General features: G+C 36.0%; 1 protein-coding gene and 1 non-coding gene across 2 annotated transcripts; one reads left to right on the forward strand and one right to left on the reverse strand.

The window, feature by feature from the left end:
- Positions 1 to 11655: 11655 nt before the first annotated feature.
- Positions 11656 to 13584, reverse strand: LOC107786013 (syntaxin-124-like). Its single transcript, XM_016607442.2, has 2 exons — positions 12571 to 13584; positions 11656 to 12195 (listed from the first exon to the last, which is right to left on the reverse strand). The coding sequence occupies exons 1-2, from the start codon at positions 13169 to 13171 to the stop codon at positions 11861 to 11863; spliced, it is 936 nt and encodes a 311-aa protein (XP_016462928.1). The 5' UTR covers positions 13172 to 13584; the 3' UTR covers positions 11656 to 11860.
- Positions 13585 to 16779: 3195 nt separating this feature from the next.
- On the forward strand, positions 16780 to 16868 carry TRNAY-GUA (transfer RNA tyrosine (anticodon GUA)). The gene is given in 2 exon segments: positions 16780 to 16816; positions 16833 to 16868. It is a non-coding gene; the product is annotated as a tRNA-Tyr (tRNA).
- The last annotated feature ends 225 nt before the right edge of the window (positions 16869 to 17093 follow it).

Genomic DNA, 17093 nt, shown 5'->3' on the forward strand with positions numbered 1-17093 from the left:
GTCACTTGATTGATTGAAGAGTTAAACCAAGTATGAAGATTGCAGTGATATCGTTGGATTGAGAATTGATGCCTGGAGGGCACGCAGTTTATCGGGTTGCGGACTGTGGAGGATTACTCCGGTTATGATGGTTGTTCTTATGTGTTATGAGAAAAAGGGGAGTTATCATGGACCTTTGAAAGGTTATTAGCCTAGTTCAGTGCGGTCAGAATCAACTTGAGGTCTGTAGATGGATTTAAATGTGAATATGGGCCTTATATCAGGCCAAATGTGTTCATTTCAGCATAGCGCTCCTTATGGAGGAGTATTCAGACATGGGGTGTTATTTCGTCGTTAGCTATTTCATGTAACAATGTATTGCACCGTGTGAGTCATGAGACGGCTTGGTGAATTTCTTATGTGTTGAGGTTCTGCGTAGAGATGATGTTATATGAGCAAGATGGCTCTCGAGATTCAGATCGTATGTCTCACCTTAGTTGTGCTTGAGTTTTGTAGCCTATGGCGCTATATGTCTCCCCAGGGATGGTATTATGCACTTAGTGTGCTTGTGACCGATATTTTGTTATAATGAGCAATCTGGCTCGATGTGTAACTCTTTTATGAATTTTATGTATGGATCGGGTGGCACGCCGCCATGGGTATATTGCGTGGATCGGGTGGCACACCGCCATGGGTATGTTGTTTGGATCGGGTTGTGAGCCGCGACAGTGTGATGTTGAGTACAGGTTCTTATATCTGTTTTTATGTGTTTTGTTTCCTATTATTCTAAGGAAAACTCATATTAGCTGTGTGCCCGCGTCGCATGTATGATTCGCGAGTGGGGTGTCAGTTCAATTATGATGACCGCCTCGCACGTATGATTCGCGAGCAGGGTAATGAGATTTCCTTTTTTCAGAGTTCATTTTCCTTTTGTATCACGTTCAGATTGATAGCCTATTGGCACGTTACGGCATAATATGGGACTTTTGGTCATGTCGGGGTGGCTTATTTCCCGAGCAGTTCGTACTGGCTGAGACGGGATCCTTGAATTTAGGATCAGTGCAATCTGATTATATGAAGTGCATTAAGAAGTTAAGACCATTATTCGGTTTAGAATGAGGTGAGGGTTCTTGTCAGGAGTATAGACCCAATGAATTGTTGTTTCGGCAGTGGTTATGAATTTCTACACATTTCATCCGTTGTGTCGGTATTGTAAGAGTTAGAGCAAGAACTATATATGCCATGCGGTTCAATGAGAGCATCAGATTCGTGGAATTTCGACTAAATTGATCAGAGAATGTTATTATGGTCCTATGAGTAAACTGGTGCAAGGTGTGAATTCAACTAAGGTATGTAGTCGCGTCTTGGTGTTGCGTGTAGTTATTGATATGTTGAGCGTATGTTAGAAACAGGTCTGGCATAGAATTCCGGATGTTGGAATTGGGCTCTAAGGCTTATTTGCTTGAATAAAAGGGAATATCTTCAGAACTGATCGAGCTAATGTGCTCAACTGAGTTGTGGTAGCACGGGAAAATGCATGAGGCATTAAACAGTGATTTCAGACTATTTCAATGCAGTTCTCAGCACGTTCAAGGACGAACGTATGTTTAAGTGGGAGAGAATATAACGACCCGACCGGTCGTTTTGAGCTCTAGCGCATCGTTCAGTAGTCTGAGTCAAGGAGCAGCTTCATTTCAGGTATTATGACTTGTACGCGTAGTCGGAATTGAATTTCGGGAAGTCCGGAGTTGATTTGGAGAGAGAATTCTCATTTCAGAAGCTTTAAGTTAGAAGAATTAACTAAGATTAGATTTCAGAGTAAACGACCTCGGAATCGGGATCTAAAGGTTCCAGCAGGTTCGTATGATGATTTTGGACTTGGGCGTACGCTCGGATCGGGTCTAAATGGATTTTTCGGGTGAAACGGAATGCTGATGGAAGTCTCAACAAATACAAGGCTCGTTTGGTTGCTCAGGGGTTTACTCAAAGACCAGGTATTGACTATATTGAGACCTTCTCACCTGTTGCAAAACATACTACTATCCGGGTTGTTCTCTCTCTTGCTGTTTCTCAAGGCTGGTTACTTCGTCAACTGGATATTAATAATGCCTTCCTGCATGGCACCTTAACTGAAGAAGTATACATGGCCCAACCAAAGGGGTTTGTTGATGCTAATAATCCGAATTATGTGTGCAAACTGTACAAGTCATTATATGGTCTTAAACAAGCTCCGCGTGCTTGGTACCATGAATTGTCTGAATTCTTGTTAAGTATGGGTTTCGGGGTGTGCTCCTCTGATAATTGTTTATTTATCTTCTCTGTAGCTGGAATAATCATGTATCTCATTGTATATGTGGATGACTTAATAGTTACAGGCAATAATTTGAAGGCCATTGACAGTTTCATTACAAAGCTTGGAACTAGATTTTCAATTAAAGATCTTGGTTCTCTTGCTTATTTTCTTGGTATTCAGGCTACTCGTACATATACTGGTTTGTTTCTGTCTCAAAGGAAATATATTGAAGATATTATCCAAAAGGCTTCTATGCTAGGTCCAAATCCAGTTGCTACACCTCTGGCAGCCACTAACTCATTGCAGCTTGATGATAGTGCACCAATAAGTGATCCCCATGATTACACGATGCTTGTTGGTTCCTTGCAATACTTAGAATTAACAAGACCAGACATCGCCTTTGCCACCACGCATCTTGCTCAATTCTCTCATCGTCCTACTGTCAAGCATTGGCAAGCTCTCAAAAGGGTGATCAGATATCTTCTTGGTACGATTGACAAAGGTATTTTCTTTCACAAGGACTCTCCTTTACTCTTCATGCCTTCTCAGATGCTGATTTGGCTGGTAATCGTGATGATCACACGTCTACGAGTGCCCACATAATTTTTCTTGGGAAGAATCTGTTGCGGAAGCCAAATGTATATAGTGTGAATGAGTCACAACTACTATACCAAAAATTATGACAGCCACCAGATAATAAATAAGACAATAAAGCAACAATAAAAGAAATACCAGAATTTACGAGGTTCGACCAATTTTGCCTACTTCCTCGGACTGAACCAATATTTTATTCCACTCCAAAAATACAAGTGAAATAATACTAAAGAGAGAAGATACAAATGTCTTAAGAAGATAAGAAGGCAAATGAGAGGTGTGTTTAAATCCAAACATTAGGCCTCCTTTTATAGAGAAATATTCCCTACCAAAAGGCTAAACCACCGATGTGGGATTTAACAAATTCAACAAATCTCCACCTTGGCAAAATTCCACATCTTCAATTTTCTCTCTATAACAAATTTTTGGTTGTGTCTTCATCTTCAATCTTCAGTGTTCAACAATGTTGATCAAATCCAAACAATGTTGAAACTTAACCGCGGTCACCACCTTTGTCAGCATATCAGCAGGATTCTCCATAGTATGAATTTTCTTCACCGAGACTCCACCTTCTTCTATGATTTCTCGTACGAAATGATACCGAACATCAATGTGCTTCGTCCTTGCATGATAAACTTGGTTCTTCGCTAATTGAATAGCACTTTGACTATCACAAAAAATTGTGATACTTTTGTGTCCAATACCAAGCTCTTTTAGCAATCCCTGAAGCCAAATTGCCTCCCTCACAACCTCTGTAATAGCCATGTACTCTGCCTCTGTTGTAGACAAAGCAACTGTTGACTGCAAAGTAGATTTCCAACTAACTGGTGCCTTTGCAAAAATAAACACATAACCAGTAGTTGATCTTTCTTTGTCCAGATCACCCGCAAAATCTGAGTCACAATATCCAACTACATACTGATTGCCTTCCTGCTCAAAAACTAACCCAACATCTACAGTATTATGAATATACCGTAGAATCCACTTCACAACTTGCAAATGCTCCTTTCTTGGATTATGCATATATCTGCTAATAACTCCAACAGCTTGTGAAATGCCAGGTCTCGTACAGACCATTGCATACATCAAGCTACCAACAACATTTGTGTATGGTACCTTTGACATATACCCTCGTTCAGCTTCATCTTTTGGCGACATAGTAGTACTTAGCTTAAAATGGGGAGCAAGTGGAGTACTAACTGGCTTAGTCTTTTCATTTATGTCAAAACGTTGTAGTACTTTTTTCAAATATTCTTTCTGAGATAAAGAGATTTTTTTTGAACGTCTATCTCTTATTATCTCCATGCCAAGAATTTTCTTTGCCTCACCCAGATCCTTCATCTCGAACTCCTTCTTCAGTTGAATCTTCAACTTATCAATTTCTTTCGAATTCTTGGAAGCTATCAACATATCAACAACATATAGGAGAATATATATAAAGGAACCATCTTTAAGCTTGCGCAAATACACACAATGATCGTATTTGCTTCTCTTGTACCCTTGCCGCAACATAAACTTGTCAAATCATTTGTACCATTGTCTAGAAGATTGTTTCAATCCGTATAACAATTTTTCAAGTTTGCACACCATATTTTCCTTTCCAGTAACTTTGAATCCTTCTGGCTGAGTCATGTAGATTTCCTCCTCCAAGTTTCCATGTAAAAATGCAGTTTTTACATCCATCTGAACTAGTTCCAAATCCAACTATGCTACCAAAGCCAACATAATTCTAATGGAGGAATGTTTTACAATTAGAGAAAATACTTTATTGTAATCAATTCCCTCCTTTTGATCATATCCTTTGGCCACTAATCTTGCTTTATAGCGAACATCTTCTTGGTTAGGAAATCCTTCTTTCTTTGCAAATACCCATTTGCACCCAATTGCTTTCTTTCCCTTCGGCAGATTGGCCAATCTCCATGTATGATTCTGATGAAGGGACTGTATTTCATCATTCATGGAAATCCTCCACTTATCTTCTTCTGAACTTTGGACTGCGTCTTTATAAATGGTAGGAACATCATCAGCTACAATTGAGGCAGCACAAACAACCGTCTCTATAAGATGAACATGTTTTGTTATTGTCCTTTTTGGCCTGCTGGTTGCAATTGATTCAAGTTGTTGCTGAGGTTCCTGAGTTGGAATCTCCCTCTTTACTGGCTCTTCTTCCAGAGGATAATCTTCATTTGTTTCCTCATCTGCTTCTTGTGTAGGAAAAATAAATTTTCCCTCAAACTTCACCTGCTTAGAAGCACCGTCATTTTGTTTGGTATCTTCTGTTACCTTATTTACCATAGCAGATTCATCAAATGTAACATCCCTGCTGAATATTACTTTCTTTGTCATAGGACACCATAAGCGATATCCTTTGACTCCAGAAGTAATCCCCATAAAAATAGCCTTCTTTGCCCTTGGATCCAATTTTGACTCTATCACATGATAATATGCAGTTGAGCCAAATACGTGCAAAGAGTCATAATCTACAGCAGGCTTTCCATACCATTTTTCAAATGGTGTCTTGCCATCAATAGCAGCAAATGGTAAGCGATTAATGAGGTGGCATGCATATGTAATTGCCTTAGCCCAAAATTCTTTGCCCAAGCCAACATTGAACAACATACACCATACCTTCTCCAGCAATGTCCGGTTCATACGTTCTGCCACTCCATTCTGTTGTGGTGTATGTATGACAGTGAAGTGTCGGACGATGCCATCATTTTCACAGACCTTATTAAAATGATCATTTTTGTATTCACCTTCATTGTCTGTGCGAATACACTTGTTCCTCCTGCCTGTTTGATTCTCCACCATCGTCTTCCATTTGAGAAAAATTCCCAACACTTCATCTTTGCTCTTCATTGTATACACCCACACTCTTCGGAAAAAAATCATCAACAAAGGTTACAAAATAGTGATTCCCACCCAATGAAGGTGTTTTGGAAGGACCCCAAACATCAGAGTGTACATAATCCAAAATGCCTTTAGTATTATGGATCGCTGTACCAAATTTAACCCTTGTCTGTTTCCCTTTGACACAATGCTCGCAAAACTCCAAGTTGCAAACTTTTACTCCCTTTAACAATCCTTGATCTGATAGAATTTTCAAGGATTTTCCTCCAGCATGTCCCAAGCGCATGTGCCATAGCCTGATTGCTTCTGCCTCTTTTTCGTCACTGGATGTCACTGTCGCTGTCCCAATGTCTTTACTACCGCGATAACGGTACATGTTATTGTTTTTTCAATTGGCCTTCATTACCACTAGTGCACCGGAACATACTCTCATCACTCTATTTTCTACAATGATTTTGAACCCTTTTGATTCTAGGGATCCCACAGAGATGAGATTCTTCTTCAAATTCGGTACATATCGAACATCTATTAATGTTTTGATCATTCCATCATGGTTCCTTAATCGTATTGAACCAATGTCATATGAGGTAAGAGGACCGTTATCCGCTGTATGGATGACTCCATATTCTCCTTCTTGAAAATCTACGAACCAATCCCTGTTGGGACACATATGATAGCTACAAGCCGAGTCCATCAACCATATGTCTGATGATGTTGATGGCTCTGTTGTAACTAATGAGAAGTTTGAATCATCACAATCAGCTACATTTGAATCCATAATGGCCTTTTCATTGTTATGTTTGGCCTTATTTTTCAACTTCGGACAGTCAATCTTCCAGTGCCCCTTTTCTCGACAAAAGGCACATTCATCTTTGCTAGGTCTAGATCTTGACTTGGATCTTCCCTTCTTTGTCCTCGTTTGATTTTGAGGACGACCCCTCACAACCAGTGCTTCTCCTTCTCCGCTCTTCTGTTTTTCTCCCTTTCTTGTTCATAGCTGTACAAAACCGAACAAACTTCTCTGAGAGAAATTTCGTCATTCCCATAGAGTAGAGTAGTTTCAAGGTGCTCGAACTCATCAGGAAGTGACTCCAACAACATCAAGGCCAAGTCACCATCATCAAAAGTTGTATCCATATTTTGCAAATCGGTGACCAACTTATTGAAACTGGTGATATGTTCATTCATCGTGATACTAGGAACATAGGTGAGGTGAAACAGTCTTTTCTTCATGTACAATTTATTTTGACTGTTTTTCTTCAAAAATTTATCCTCCAATGCTTTTCATAATTTACTTGCAGAAATTTCCTTTGTGTATGGATATTTCTGCTCTCTAGCAAGGTAGGATCGAATGGTACCGCAAGCAACACGGTTGATAATTCTCCAATCTTCTTCTCCAATAACATCTGGTCTTGTTTCTTCAATGACAAAATCTAGCCCTTGTTGAAAAAGGACATCTAGAACCTCGCCTTGCCACATCCCAAAATGCCCTGACTCGTCAAAAATTTCTACCGCAAATTTCGCATTTGACACAATTCTTGTCATAAGCGGAGATGCCAATGATGACGTATTGTTGACACTTGATATTGATTCTTCTCGTTTATTTTCTCCCATCTTTGACACAAATATTGTTTTATAGCTGACGACAAAAATCAAAATTATTTCCTTTTTGGTGTGGAAGATCAGACTAAGCTGCAACCACAGAGCATACTCAGACATAACCTTGACTCAGTTACCAAGATAAATCTTTTCTGATGTGGAAGATCAGACTTTGTTGCAACCACAGAGCATACTTAGACAGTACCTTGGCTCTGATACCAATTGTTGCGGAAGCTAAATGTATATAGTGTGAATGAGTCACAACTGCTATACCAAAAATTATGACAGCCACTAAATAATAATAAGACAATAAAACAACAATAAAAGGAACACCAGAATTTATGAGGTTCGGCCAATTTTGCCTACTTCTTCGGACTCAACCAATATTTTATTCCACTCCAAAAATACAAGTGAAATAATACTAAAGAGAGAAGATACAAATGTCTTAAGAAGATAAGAAGACAAATGAGAGGTGTGTTTAGATCCCAAACATTAGGCCTCCTTTTATGAAGAAATATTCCCTACCAAAAGGCTAAACCACCGATGTGGGATTGACAAATTCAACAGAATCTAGTTGCTTGGAGCTCTAAAAAGCAGCGTTCTGTTGCTCGCTCGTCGACCGAGGCTAAATATCGCTCGGTTGCATCTACAGCTGCTGAACTTTGTTGGTTGAGGAACTTATTTAAGGAACTAGTTGTCTCCTTTTTACGTCCTCCAGTGATATATTGTGACTACTTGGGATCTACTTATTTGTGTGCTAAACTAGTTTTTCATTCCCGAATGAAACACTTAGAAGGTGATTTTCTCTTTGTGCGTGATTTGGTGAAGAAAGGTCTTCTTCTGGTTGCTCATGTCTCAACCAAGGATCAACTTGCCGACATTCTAACTAAACCTCTTTCCCGTCTTGAGTTTGGCAGGTTGAGGAACAAGATTGGCATCTGTACTCGTCCGACCGATTGCCCATCTTGAGGGGGCATATTAGATAGAAAGCTATCTTGTAATCCTTATCTTTGTTAGTTTAGATTAACCTTTATCTCTTCCCCTTCTTCGGGGATTCTACTCCTCCTTAATCAAAGATTATTATGTATAAATACGCCTATGTGTTCATTAATAAAGTGCAGCCTTTGAAGTTCTAATACAACTTTGTTACTGAGAAAGTAAATGATCAAACTAAACACTTGGCTTCACGCGAGAAGTCTGCCGGATCAGAGTGACCACGAGGAAGCAACTCTGATTATAGCAACTCCTATTATAGCAAATTGAAGAAAGTTTAGAAGTACTAAAACTATAAACAGGCCTACCATTTTGCATGTTATTTTACAAAAATGGTATGGCATAGGAAATGGCTGTATCTCAAAGATGCTTAAAGCTCAACATCACCTTGAATTGATGTTAGTATCTTTGTCGTGAGAATGTGCAAGGACAAGAAGAAAACTGTAATACGATCAGTGTTGCTATGTTGCTAGGTCTACATATCTGAATCACGCGACAAACAATAGTTCTTGGATCCATTCAACGTGCTGGTAAACTCGATGCAGAAAAACTGTCATCATGAACATATTTCGAGATCACGATCAAGATAGCGTAAACTACACTCTTATATCATATCTGTTGCTCATGATATATAGCACATGCTGCCCTACTTACAGCTGTTTGTATCAAACTGTGGTGGACATCGCTGCTGCTGCCTATGAACGCATAAACCTTGAGCAGCACTTGGGTGCTCACCCTCGCCTTTCAGGGTTTATGCCTATGACCGCATAAACCTTGAGCTAAAAAAGTTGAAGCTAGATATTGAAACCAGTTTCAAGGTCAGTACAGATTTTGCTACTTGAAATGGCCTTTACTTTAACAAATGATCAGCACTAATTGCATTAACAGTGCAAATTTAAACAGTACCTGTTTATATTTATGCTCCTGCTCCTCGAGACACCATCAGGCGTAGGATGGGCTATCCCCGCCCCAACTTCAGGGGCATTCAGTAGGCAGGATGGGCTCAACTCGAGCACATTCCAGTGAAACCTGATGAAACCTGTTAAACACGACTACAACGACCGGAAAAAAAAAATTACTACGTCCCAATCCCAAACTGCTAAAACGAGACACTGAAGTTCAATACTATATAGGCAACAGAACTAGTCTATGACTAAAATAGAAGAAAGAAATGCATATTTCTGATTTTTTTTACAATAGTTTCACATAGCTGACAAGCATTTACCAGCAAGATACTTCGTTGATACTTTCACATTCTTGATAGTTTTTGAACACCCAAAGCTAGAACTTGTTAGTAGTTCACGTTCTTATCTGCAAAGCAGCCAGAACTCAGCATAGATAACTTGATTGTCCATCGGCTCACGATAGGACTCACAGCCTACTATAGCGCTTCCGATCCCAGAGAGCCCTGCCCCACAAAGAAACCCAAAAAAGTAGGCTCCAGTGTGAGAATGCATAGCTCAAACCTGTTAAAAAAGACAGTGACAACACGACAAAAATAACTACTACTACGTCTCAATCCCAAAATGTTAAATAAGAAAGTGCAGTTCAATATGATGTAGGCTTTCCTACTGGTCTATCACTAAAAAATAGTCAACTGAATGTTCCTAAAATTCGAATACCAAATCCATCAACAGTAGTGTAGGAGAGATCCAGATGCTTCAGATTGAGTAACATTTCCCTGCAGCATCTTGGATTCTCCATACCCGAGATTATCCAACATGCCTTCCCATATCCAGTATTTAATCAGTTCTTCAGTCTCAATATGACGATCCTCTGGGTACAATGCACAATAAAGAAAACATGACCGAGAACTTGTACTCTTGGAGATGCTAGCACCTCGTCACCAATCTTTTGCTTAAACAGGTCCCATGCTTCTTCCTTAGAAAGCACACTTACTCACTCTTTCTTGTTCACTTTAGAAAAATATTACTTTTTTTTTTAAGAATTAATACCTTCAAATATTTCTTCTAAGAACAAATAGAAACAGTTGATTCAGAAAAACCGAGTTACAACTGGAACTTACTTTCAACAACAAGATCGACCCAAAGAGATATTAGTCACTACATTCAATAAGTGAAAACATCCTTTTGGTCTACTCTTGGAATGGTGGGTGACAAAATAGTTTAAAGAAAATAGTTATCCACCTATATTATCCACTAAAAAATAGATTAAATAATGCATTTTTTAATAACAGGTCAAATATGGATAAAACCATATTATCCTTTTAGAAAAGAGTTAATATCCTACAATCCTCCTAAATTATACAACCTTTGTCAGTTGCTTACTTAAACTTTCGCCTGTCCCGAAAACTCCCAAACTATACCCCCTTCATAATAAAACCCGCTCGTTGCATTTTTACTAGTGCGTACACGCTCCAAATTATTTTTAAAATCTGCCATGTGGCAATCTACATGGATATTTGTTTAGTGTAATCCAAAAATCAGACTTAATTAAAATTTAATACTCTTTATTATATCATTACATGGTAAAAATTAAAAAGGGGCTAGGGTTAAAACTAGTGGGTCAATTGTAATTAAAAACTCATTTTTTCTTTGCTCTCATCGGATAATGATTACACCTTCTATCAGTAGCGATTTTTTCCATTAGTCTTAGTTCTAACTTTAATTGTTTTGTATATTCATGTTTCTGTTCGAAAATTGGGATAAAAACTAGGGTTCTGCTCCCGAATTGGAGAAAATAAAAAGAAATATAAATTTTTTTAAAAAGAAAAGCTAATAAGCCATTAAACATTGTCAGGTGGGCCATTTTAATGGCATTTTTCTGCCTTCACGCGCTTTTTGGCGATTTATTATACACATTATGCCACGTAAGCGACGAGAGATTTTTATCATGAATAGGGATATAGTTCAGGGAATTTTTCGGACATGCGATAATTTAGGTAGGGAACTGACAAAAGTTGTATAGTTAAGCGGGTTTTAGGGTATTAATTCTTTAGAAAATGGATAGCCAATGGAAAACTAATGAGTTTAACTTTTACATTTGTAAAGCCTCAAATTGGGGGTTCTTTAAATTTTGGAGACGAAGAATTCTCCCAAAAGGGATCATTTTCAAGAAGTTATGGATATCCATAATATCCACCACTTAACATATTTTTTTATCCATATTAAATATGGGTCGGATCGGATAATTTATCCATCTTTGTATTACCCATTTTCGACTCGGCCCATATCCAAACCGACACACCCGTTTGCCACCCCTATCTAGGAATTTCATCTTTTTCCCCCTGCTTATTCTACAAATACACATTCATTTCACAAGTCTAGGAAGATTGTGCACAAATATGTCCCATTAATGTGACAAAATTTGCTTCAATAAGTACAATGTCAAAGAAAAGAAGGTGCTTATAATGATTAAATGAAGGAAATGCTTACAAATCATAGTCATATTGCCAAAAATTTCCTAAAATTCACAATAACCTGATCAAACTTTTATTTGTTGCTTCTTCAAACAACCAAACAAGTCTAATTCTTAGTACACTTCCAAAATTCAGGTAGGTTGCTTTCTTTTTCTTCTCTTTTTTTTCTTATATTAATTTGCAATTTTGCTAACAAGTAATGGCCACCAGAGAGGAAAAGTAAGAACAATGACAAGCAAAATGATAAGGAAAATGGCAATGCAAGTACACTTTCTTGAGCTTTTCTGTAACTCCCTAGCTTCTGTTAGTTGCTCTGTGCCTCGCCTAACAAAAGAACTTGCATGTGCCACATGACTTTCAATATCATTCAATTGTTGGCCTTGTGCTTCCACCAATGCAGCCATGTCTAGAAATATTTGGTGTAGCTCAATCAAATTCTTCTCAATCTCCTTCACAGCATCATGTCTTTCTTGTATTTCTGAAATAGTGTCCATTATCTGGCCTCTACCTGTTAGGATCGAAATAATAAGGTGTTATACAGGAACTAACATAGCAAACCCTAAATAACATATACTAATATAAATCAGATAACAAAAGGGAAATATATCAAAAGAAAATTAAAAATTTAATGTAGTTCAGTCATTGACCTACATAGAGGAAGATGAGCAATCATCACTATTCCATAGTGATTATACAAAAGAGAATACAAATCCAGAGAATAACCTCATAAAATTCACTCAAAAGAAAGTTGACAATTAAAACTTGTGTCTCACAAATTCTTTCCTTAAACTGAAAGTCTATACTAAGGATGTGTTGCCATTTTTTTTATTAAAAAAAAGCAGGAGAAAACCAAATATGTTAAGAAAATCAACAAACAATATACCTTGTTCTTGAATTGCCTTCTGAAGGAAAGACTCGCTCTCCCCACTCGATATCAAATTCTCGATCAATTCATCATTAGCCTTCTCTCCTGTCACAGTAAAGTATCTTCTTGCAACAGTCTCCTTATATTCATCATTCATTCTTGCCCTTAAAGCCTGGAAATCATCCATGAGAACTTTTAGTTTCTTCCCTAACCCGCTAACTACTGAAGTCCTCGTTCGATCTGCAGAAGAACCAGGACCACAACCTGGGATTTTCCTATGAGCAGCATTGGATCGTTCGAGGGCTTCCAATTTTCCTTTGATCATCTTGACGCGTTTCAAGACCTGTGATACATCCGAGTCCATCCTGGACCTTATTTCTTTTACAGTCTTGGCATTATGTACAAGTTTGCTCTCTTCATTTGATTCTTGTAGTTTTTTGTAGAGCTTTTCGACATTTTTCATATCCTCTTTCACATTCTCTACATCTTCAAAGAATTTAGCAAGATCAATGCTTTCATTTTCTGATTGGCCAACTTGACCACCCTCTAGATCATCCACTTGGACCTGTTTTTTAAGGTCCTGGTATTTTTTAAACGAATTAGAGAACAAGTCATTCATTTTTGGCTGATTTCAATTTTCCTTTGTTCCCAAATTGGACAAAATTAGCCTTGGCCTGATTCTTTCCAAATGGTGACACAATATTTTCTTTGGTTGCTACTCAACATAAATTGTTGCCGCTCCCAAGCCTGGGTAAAGGAGGAACGTACGCCCGCGGTAGGTTAACATCCAACACAAAACTAATCAATTTATGATGGCTCCCAATTTTTCTTAGGATTGAGGCGTGATTATTGTTATTTTTGTTGAAGGGGAAAACGTTGTGCCCTTGTCTAAACCTTCTCTCCTCTCTCCTTGCAGGAATATTAGAAGTACATAAATGGAATGGTGGATTGGAGGAAGAAGAAGAGAAGGCGACAAGAGCAAAGCCTTCATTAAGAGATCAAAACTAACAAAAATCATTATTTGTTAAAAGATTAGGAAGACATAAAAATTAGAGGCTATGCAGTCATTATTATTAAATTAAAGTTCCACCAAACTAATCTTGAGGAAGGTCGTTAAAAAAGGAGCAGTTTCTCTGCCACTTGGAGTGTGATTTTCTCCTTCGTAACATACCCGAAGATTTTGTGTTGACCTTGTCTAGTCAATTTATTCACCTAAATATCAAATAATTTTGTAAAAACTAAAGTCAATTTTCGACGTGTATGTAATAGTATACGTACACTTGCATTTTTGTGTGTACTTATTTTATTTTTTTTTGTCTATAATTGAAATGCAGTTATTATTAGAGAAAATTACCATCTATAGCTCCTCAAAATTTTAATAGCATGTGTTTTTACCCACCTACACGAAAATGGCCTTTCGGCCCAATTTATTTGCAACTTGTAGCCATTATCTATTTCCAATACATTTATCTTCCCAAGACAACATTTAATCCTAGCCTTTTTATCTTTCTTTCATTCTATCCAATGCACACCTTGTTATCTTTCTTCATTCTATTCAATGCACAGATTTTTTTTCCCATTATCATTTTCATTCCTATCCTCTTTCTTTCTCTGTGTCTTCTTCATCTTCCTTTTATCTTTTTTTGGTTATTTGTTTTTTCATTTTCCTTCCCTTCTTTATCTTCCATTTCAGATCTATATTTTTCCTCTTTATTTTTTTTATTTCTCACTGGAAAATTTGTTTGAGTACCTAGAAAAATCACAAATTTTTTAGTTCAATTATTAAAAAGATTTACTCAATTACGATGCATGATACAAGAGTGACAACAAAAGTCGTGAGGTTTTCTTCTTTTTTTATATATATATATATATATATATATATATATATATATATATATATATATATATATATATATATATATAGTTATACAATCTATTAAATATTTTATATACATATTGTATAAATTTTGTATATAAGTGTATCTTGTATTTTTCAGTGTATATTATAAAAATTATATATAAATTGTTATAAAATGTATAAAAATTGTACATATACTATTACATTGTATAAATTCACAAAATTAAGTGTATCCTCTATATTTTAGTGTATCCCTAATGTATTATTAGTGTATATTTATTGTATAGTGACAGTCTGTTTTGTATATATTTTGTATAGTGACAACCTATTTTGTATATAAATTATATAGTGACAGTCTATTGTATATAAATTGTATAGTGATCATATATTTTTGTATAATTTTTATATATATATATATATATATATATATATATATATATATATATATATATATATATATATATATATATATATATATATATATATATATATATATATATATATATATATATATATATATATATATATATATATATATATATATATATATATATATATATATATATATATATATATATATATATATATATATATATATATATATATATTTGTAATAAAATGAATATATATATATATATATATATATATATATATATATATATATATATAAGGTGAACACCAAAAAATTACCTGTTCAATTAAGCGGTGAACAGGACTACCATTAGAGGTGAGATTCGAAGTCTCTCTATACGTGTTATGAAACAACCAAAATAAGTCATAAGAAAATAAAAGGGGTCAATGTAGGCAGTGCTTCTTAATTTTTTACCTTTGTTCTTTATTCTTTGTTGATAAATCAGCTTTTAAATCTTTCAATTTGATATTAGAGCCAGAAGAGTATAAAAAGCTCTAAGGTAATTTAATTTTAACCTGTAAAGTTTGTTGTGTGATTTATTAGTTAACAGCAATTAAAGATCATTGGGGTGAGAAGTAAGCATTTCTTCAGTTTAACCAAATGGGTTGTAAATATAGGTAGTGCCTTTTACTCTTCACATTTTTCTTCTTCTTTGTTAATAAATCTGTTTTTAATCTTTCCTTCAATCTGAAAAAAATGTATTAGTTAACGACCCCTTTTTCCAAGCAGATTCGTCCAGGTTCTTAGCATCCTCAGCTGATGTTGTTCCTGAAACTTTATCGTCACCGGCCTTCGAGGATCGCGTAGATTTGGTCACAAAGGAGTAATCGATCTCGGAGTTAGGGTTGCGGGAGGAATAGCGGGACGGGGAAGAAGAAGAGAAGATGTAGAAGAGAAGAGAGATAGCAAGAAATGCGAGGAGGAAAAGTAGTACCGAAGATCTAGGTTTGAAAGTACCGGAGGACTAGCCTTTTAATTAGTTTTGGGCTATTAATTGTATGATCTATTTTGTGGCTAGCTATTGTTATTAATTTTTTTCGGATGGCTACAAATGAAGTTTGCTCTAGTAACATGTTTATTTAAGTGCCAGTCCGTAACAATGGGCTCTATGTCCTTTGTTAGCCACAAATACATAGTGGTGAAATTAAAGACTCAATATATATGTTCTATTTTAAATTTCTTTAACCAAACATCAACAGGAAAAAGTATTTCAGTTTTAAAAAAAAATGAAAATACTCTGGGAGTAGTTTTCTCTTCTTTTTTAACCTGAAAACTTTTTTTTCTAACGGCATTTGATTGAAAATGATTTCCTAAAATCTTTTCAACGCTTGTAAAAGCTGAAACTTTTTTCTGATTTTTTTTATACCTATGTTGGAAACAAATTTCGCCTTTTAAATTGTAGTGTCCGAGCCCATGCAATAAAAATTGAGGCGACATGACGTAAAAAAAATTCTCAACGATCCAACAAAATAAAGTAGACAAGAATATGAGAGCAAAAATTGACTTACTTTTGCTGACGTGAGAAAGTCCCGCAATGTTATACTCCCCTGGTTCTATTTTATGTGACGTAGTTCGGATACGAGGGTTAACTTGATTAATTTTTAATATAAACTATAAAATTTACATATTTAGAAATTGCATAAAAAGTACTACAAATTACAATTAGTAATAATTTAAAATATTTTAAAAATTATCTGCAAGAAGATAATCAAAAAAACCTTTTTTGACTAACTGTGTCACATAAAGTGAAATATATGGAGTATTTTTAAACCATTATCTATAGAGCAGGGTATTTTGCACTATATAAAAGTAAGTGGGTGCTTGGAAATTAAACCATGCCATTTTTTGAAACATTAAAATGAATAAAATGAAATAAACCGAATGAAAAAGAGTAAAATGGAGAATAAATACAATGGAAGTTTTACCAATATATTCATTATTTGAATAAAGTAGACATCCGACCTTAGCTCAGTTGGTAGAGCGGAGGACTGTAGTTTGAATGAACAGCTAATCCTTAGGTCACTGGTTCGAATCCGGTAGGTCGGATATTTTTCCCTTTTGGAAATCTTGATGTCTACTATAGCCATATAACAAATTCTGCAAATAATATTGTATACAGGTAAAAAAATCACCCCCCTTTTGCCTCACTGAAGAGGAAAGTAAAATGGGTTTCAAATTGAAATTTTTGACCATTGATTTACTGAAATTACTGTATCCCTCAAAATGTAACAAGTTTACTAAAAGCCAAAAACTTGCACATTTATATAGGCA

Source organism: Nicotiana tabacum, chromosome 8, assembly GCF_000715075.1.
Source record: "Nicotiana tabacum cultivar K326 chromosome 8, ASM71507v2, whole genome shotgun sequence".
NCBI classification, from domain to species: Eukaryota; Viridiplantae; Streptophyta; class Magnoliopsida; order Solanales; family Solanaceae; genus Nicotiana; species Nicotiana tabacum.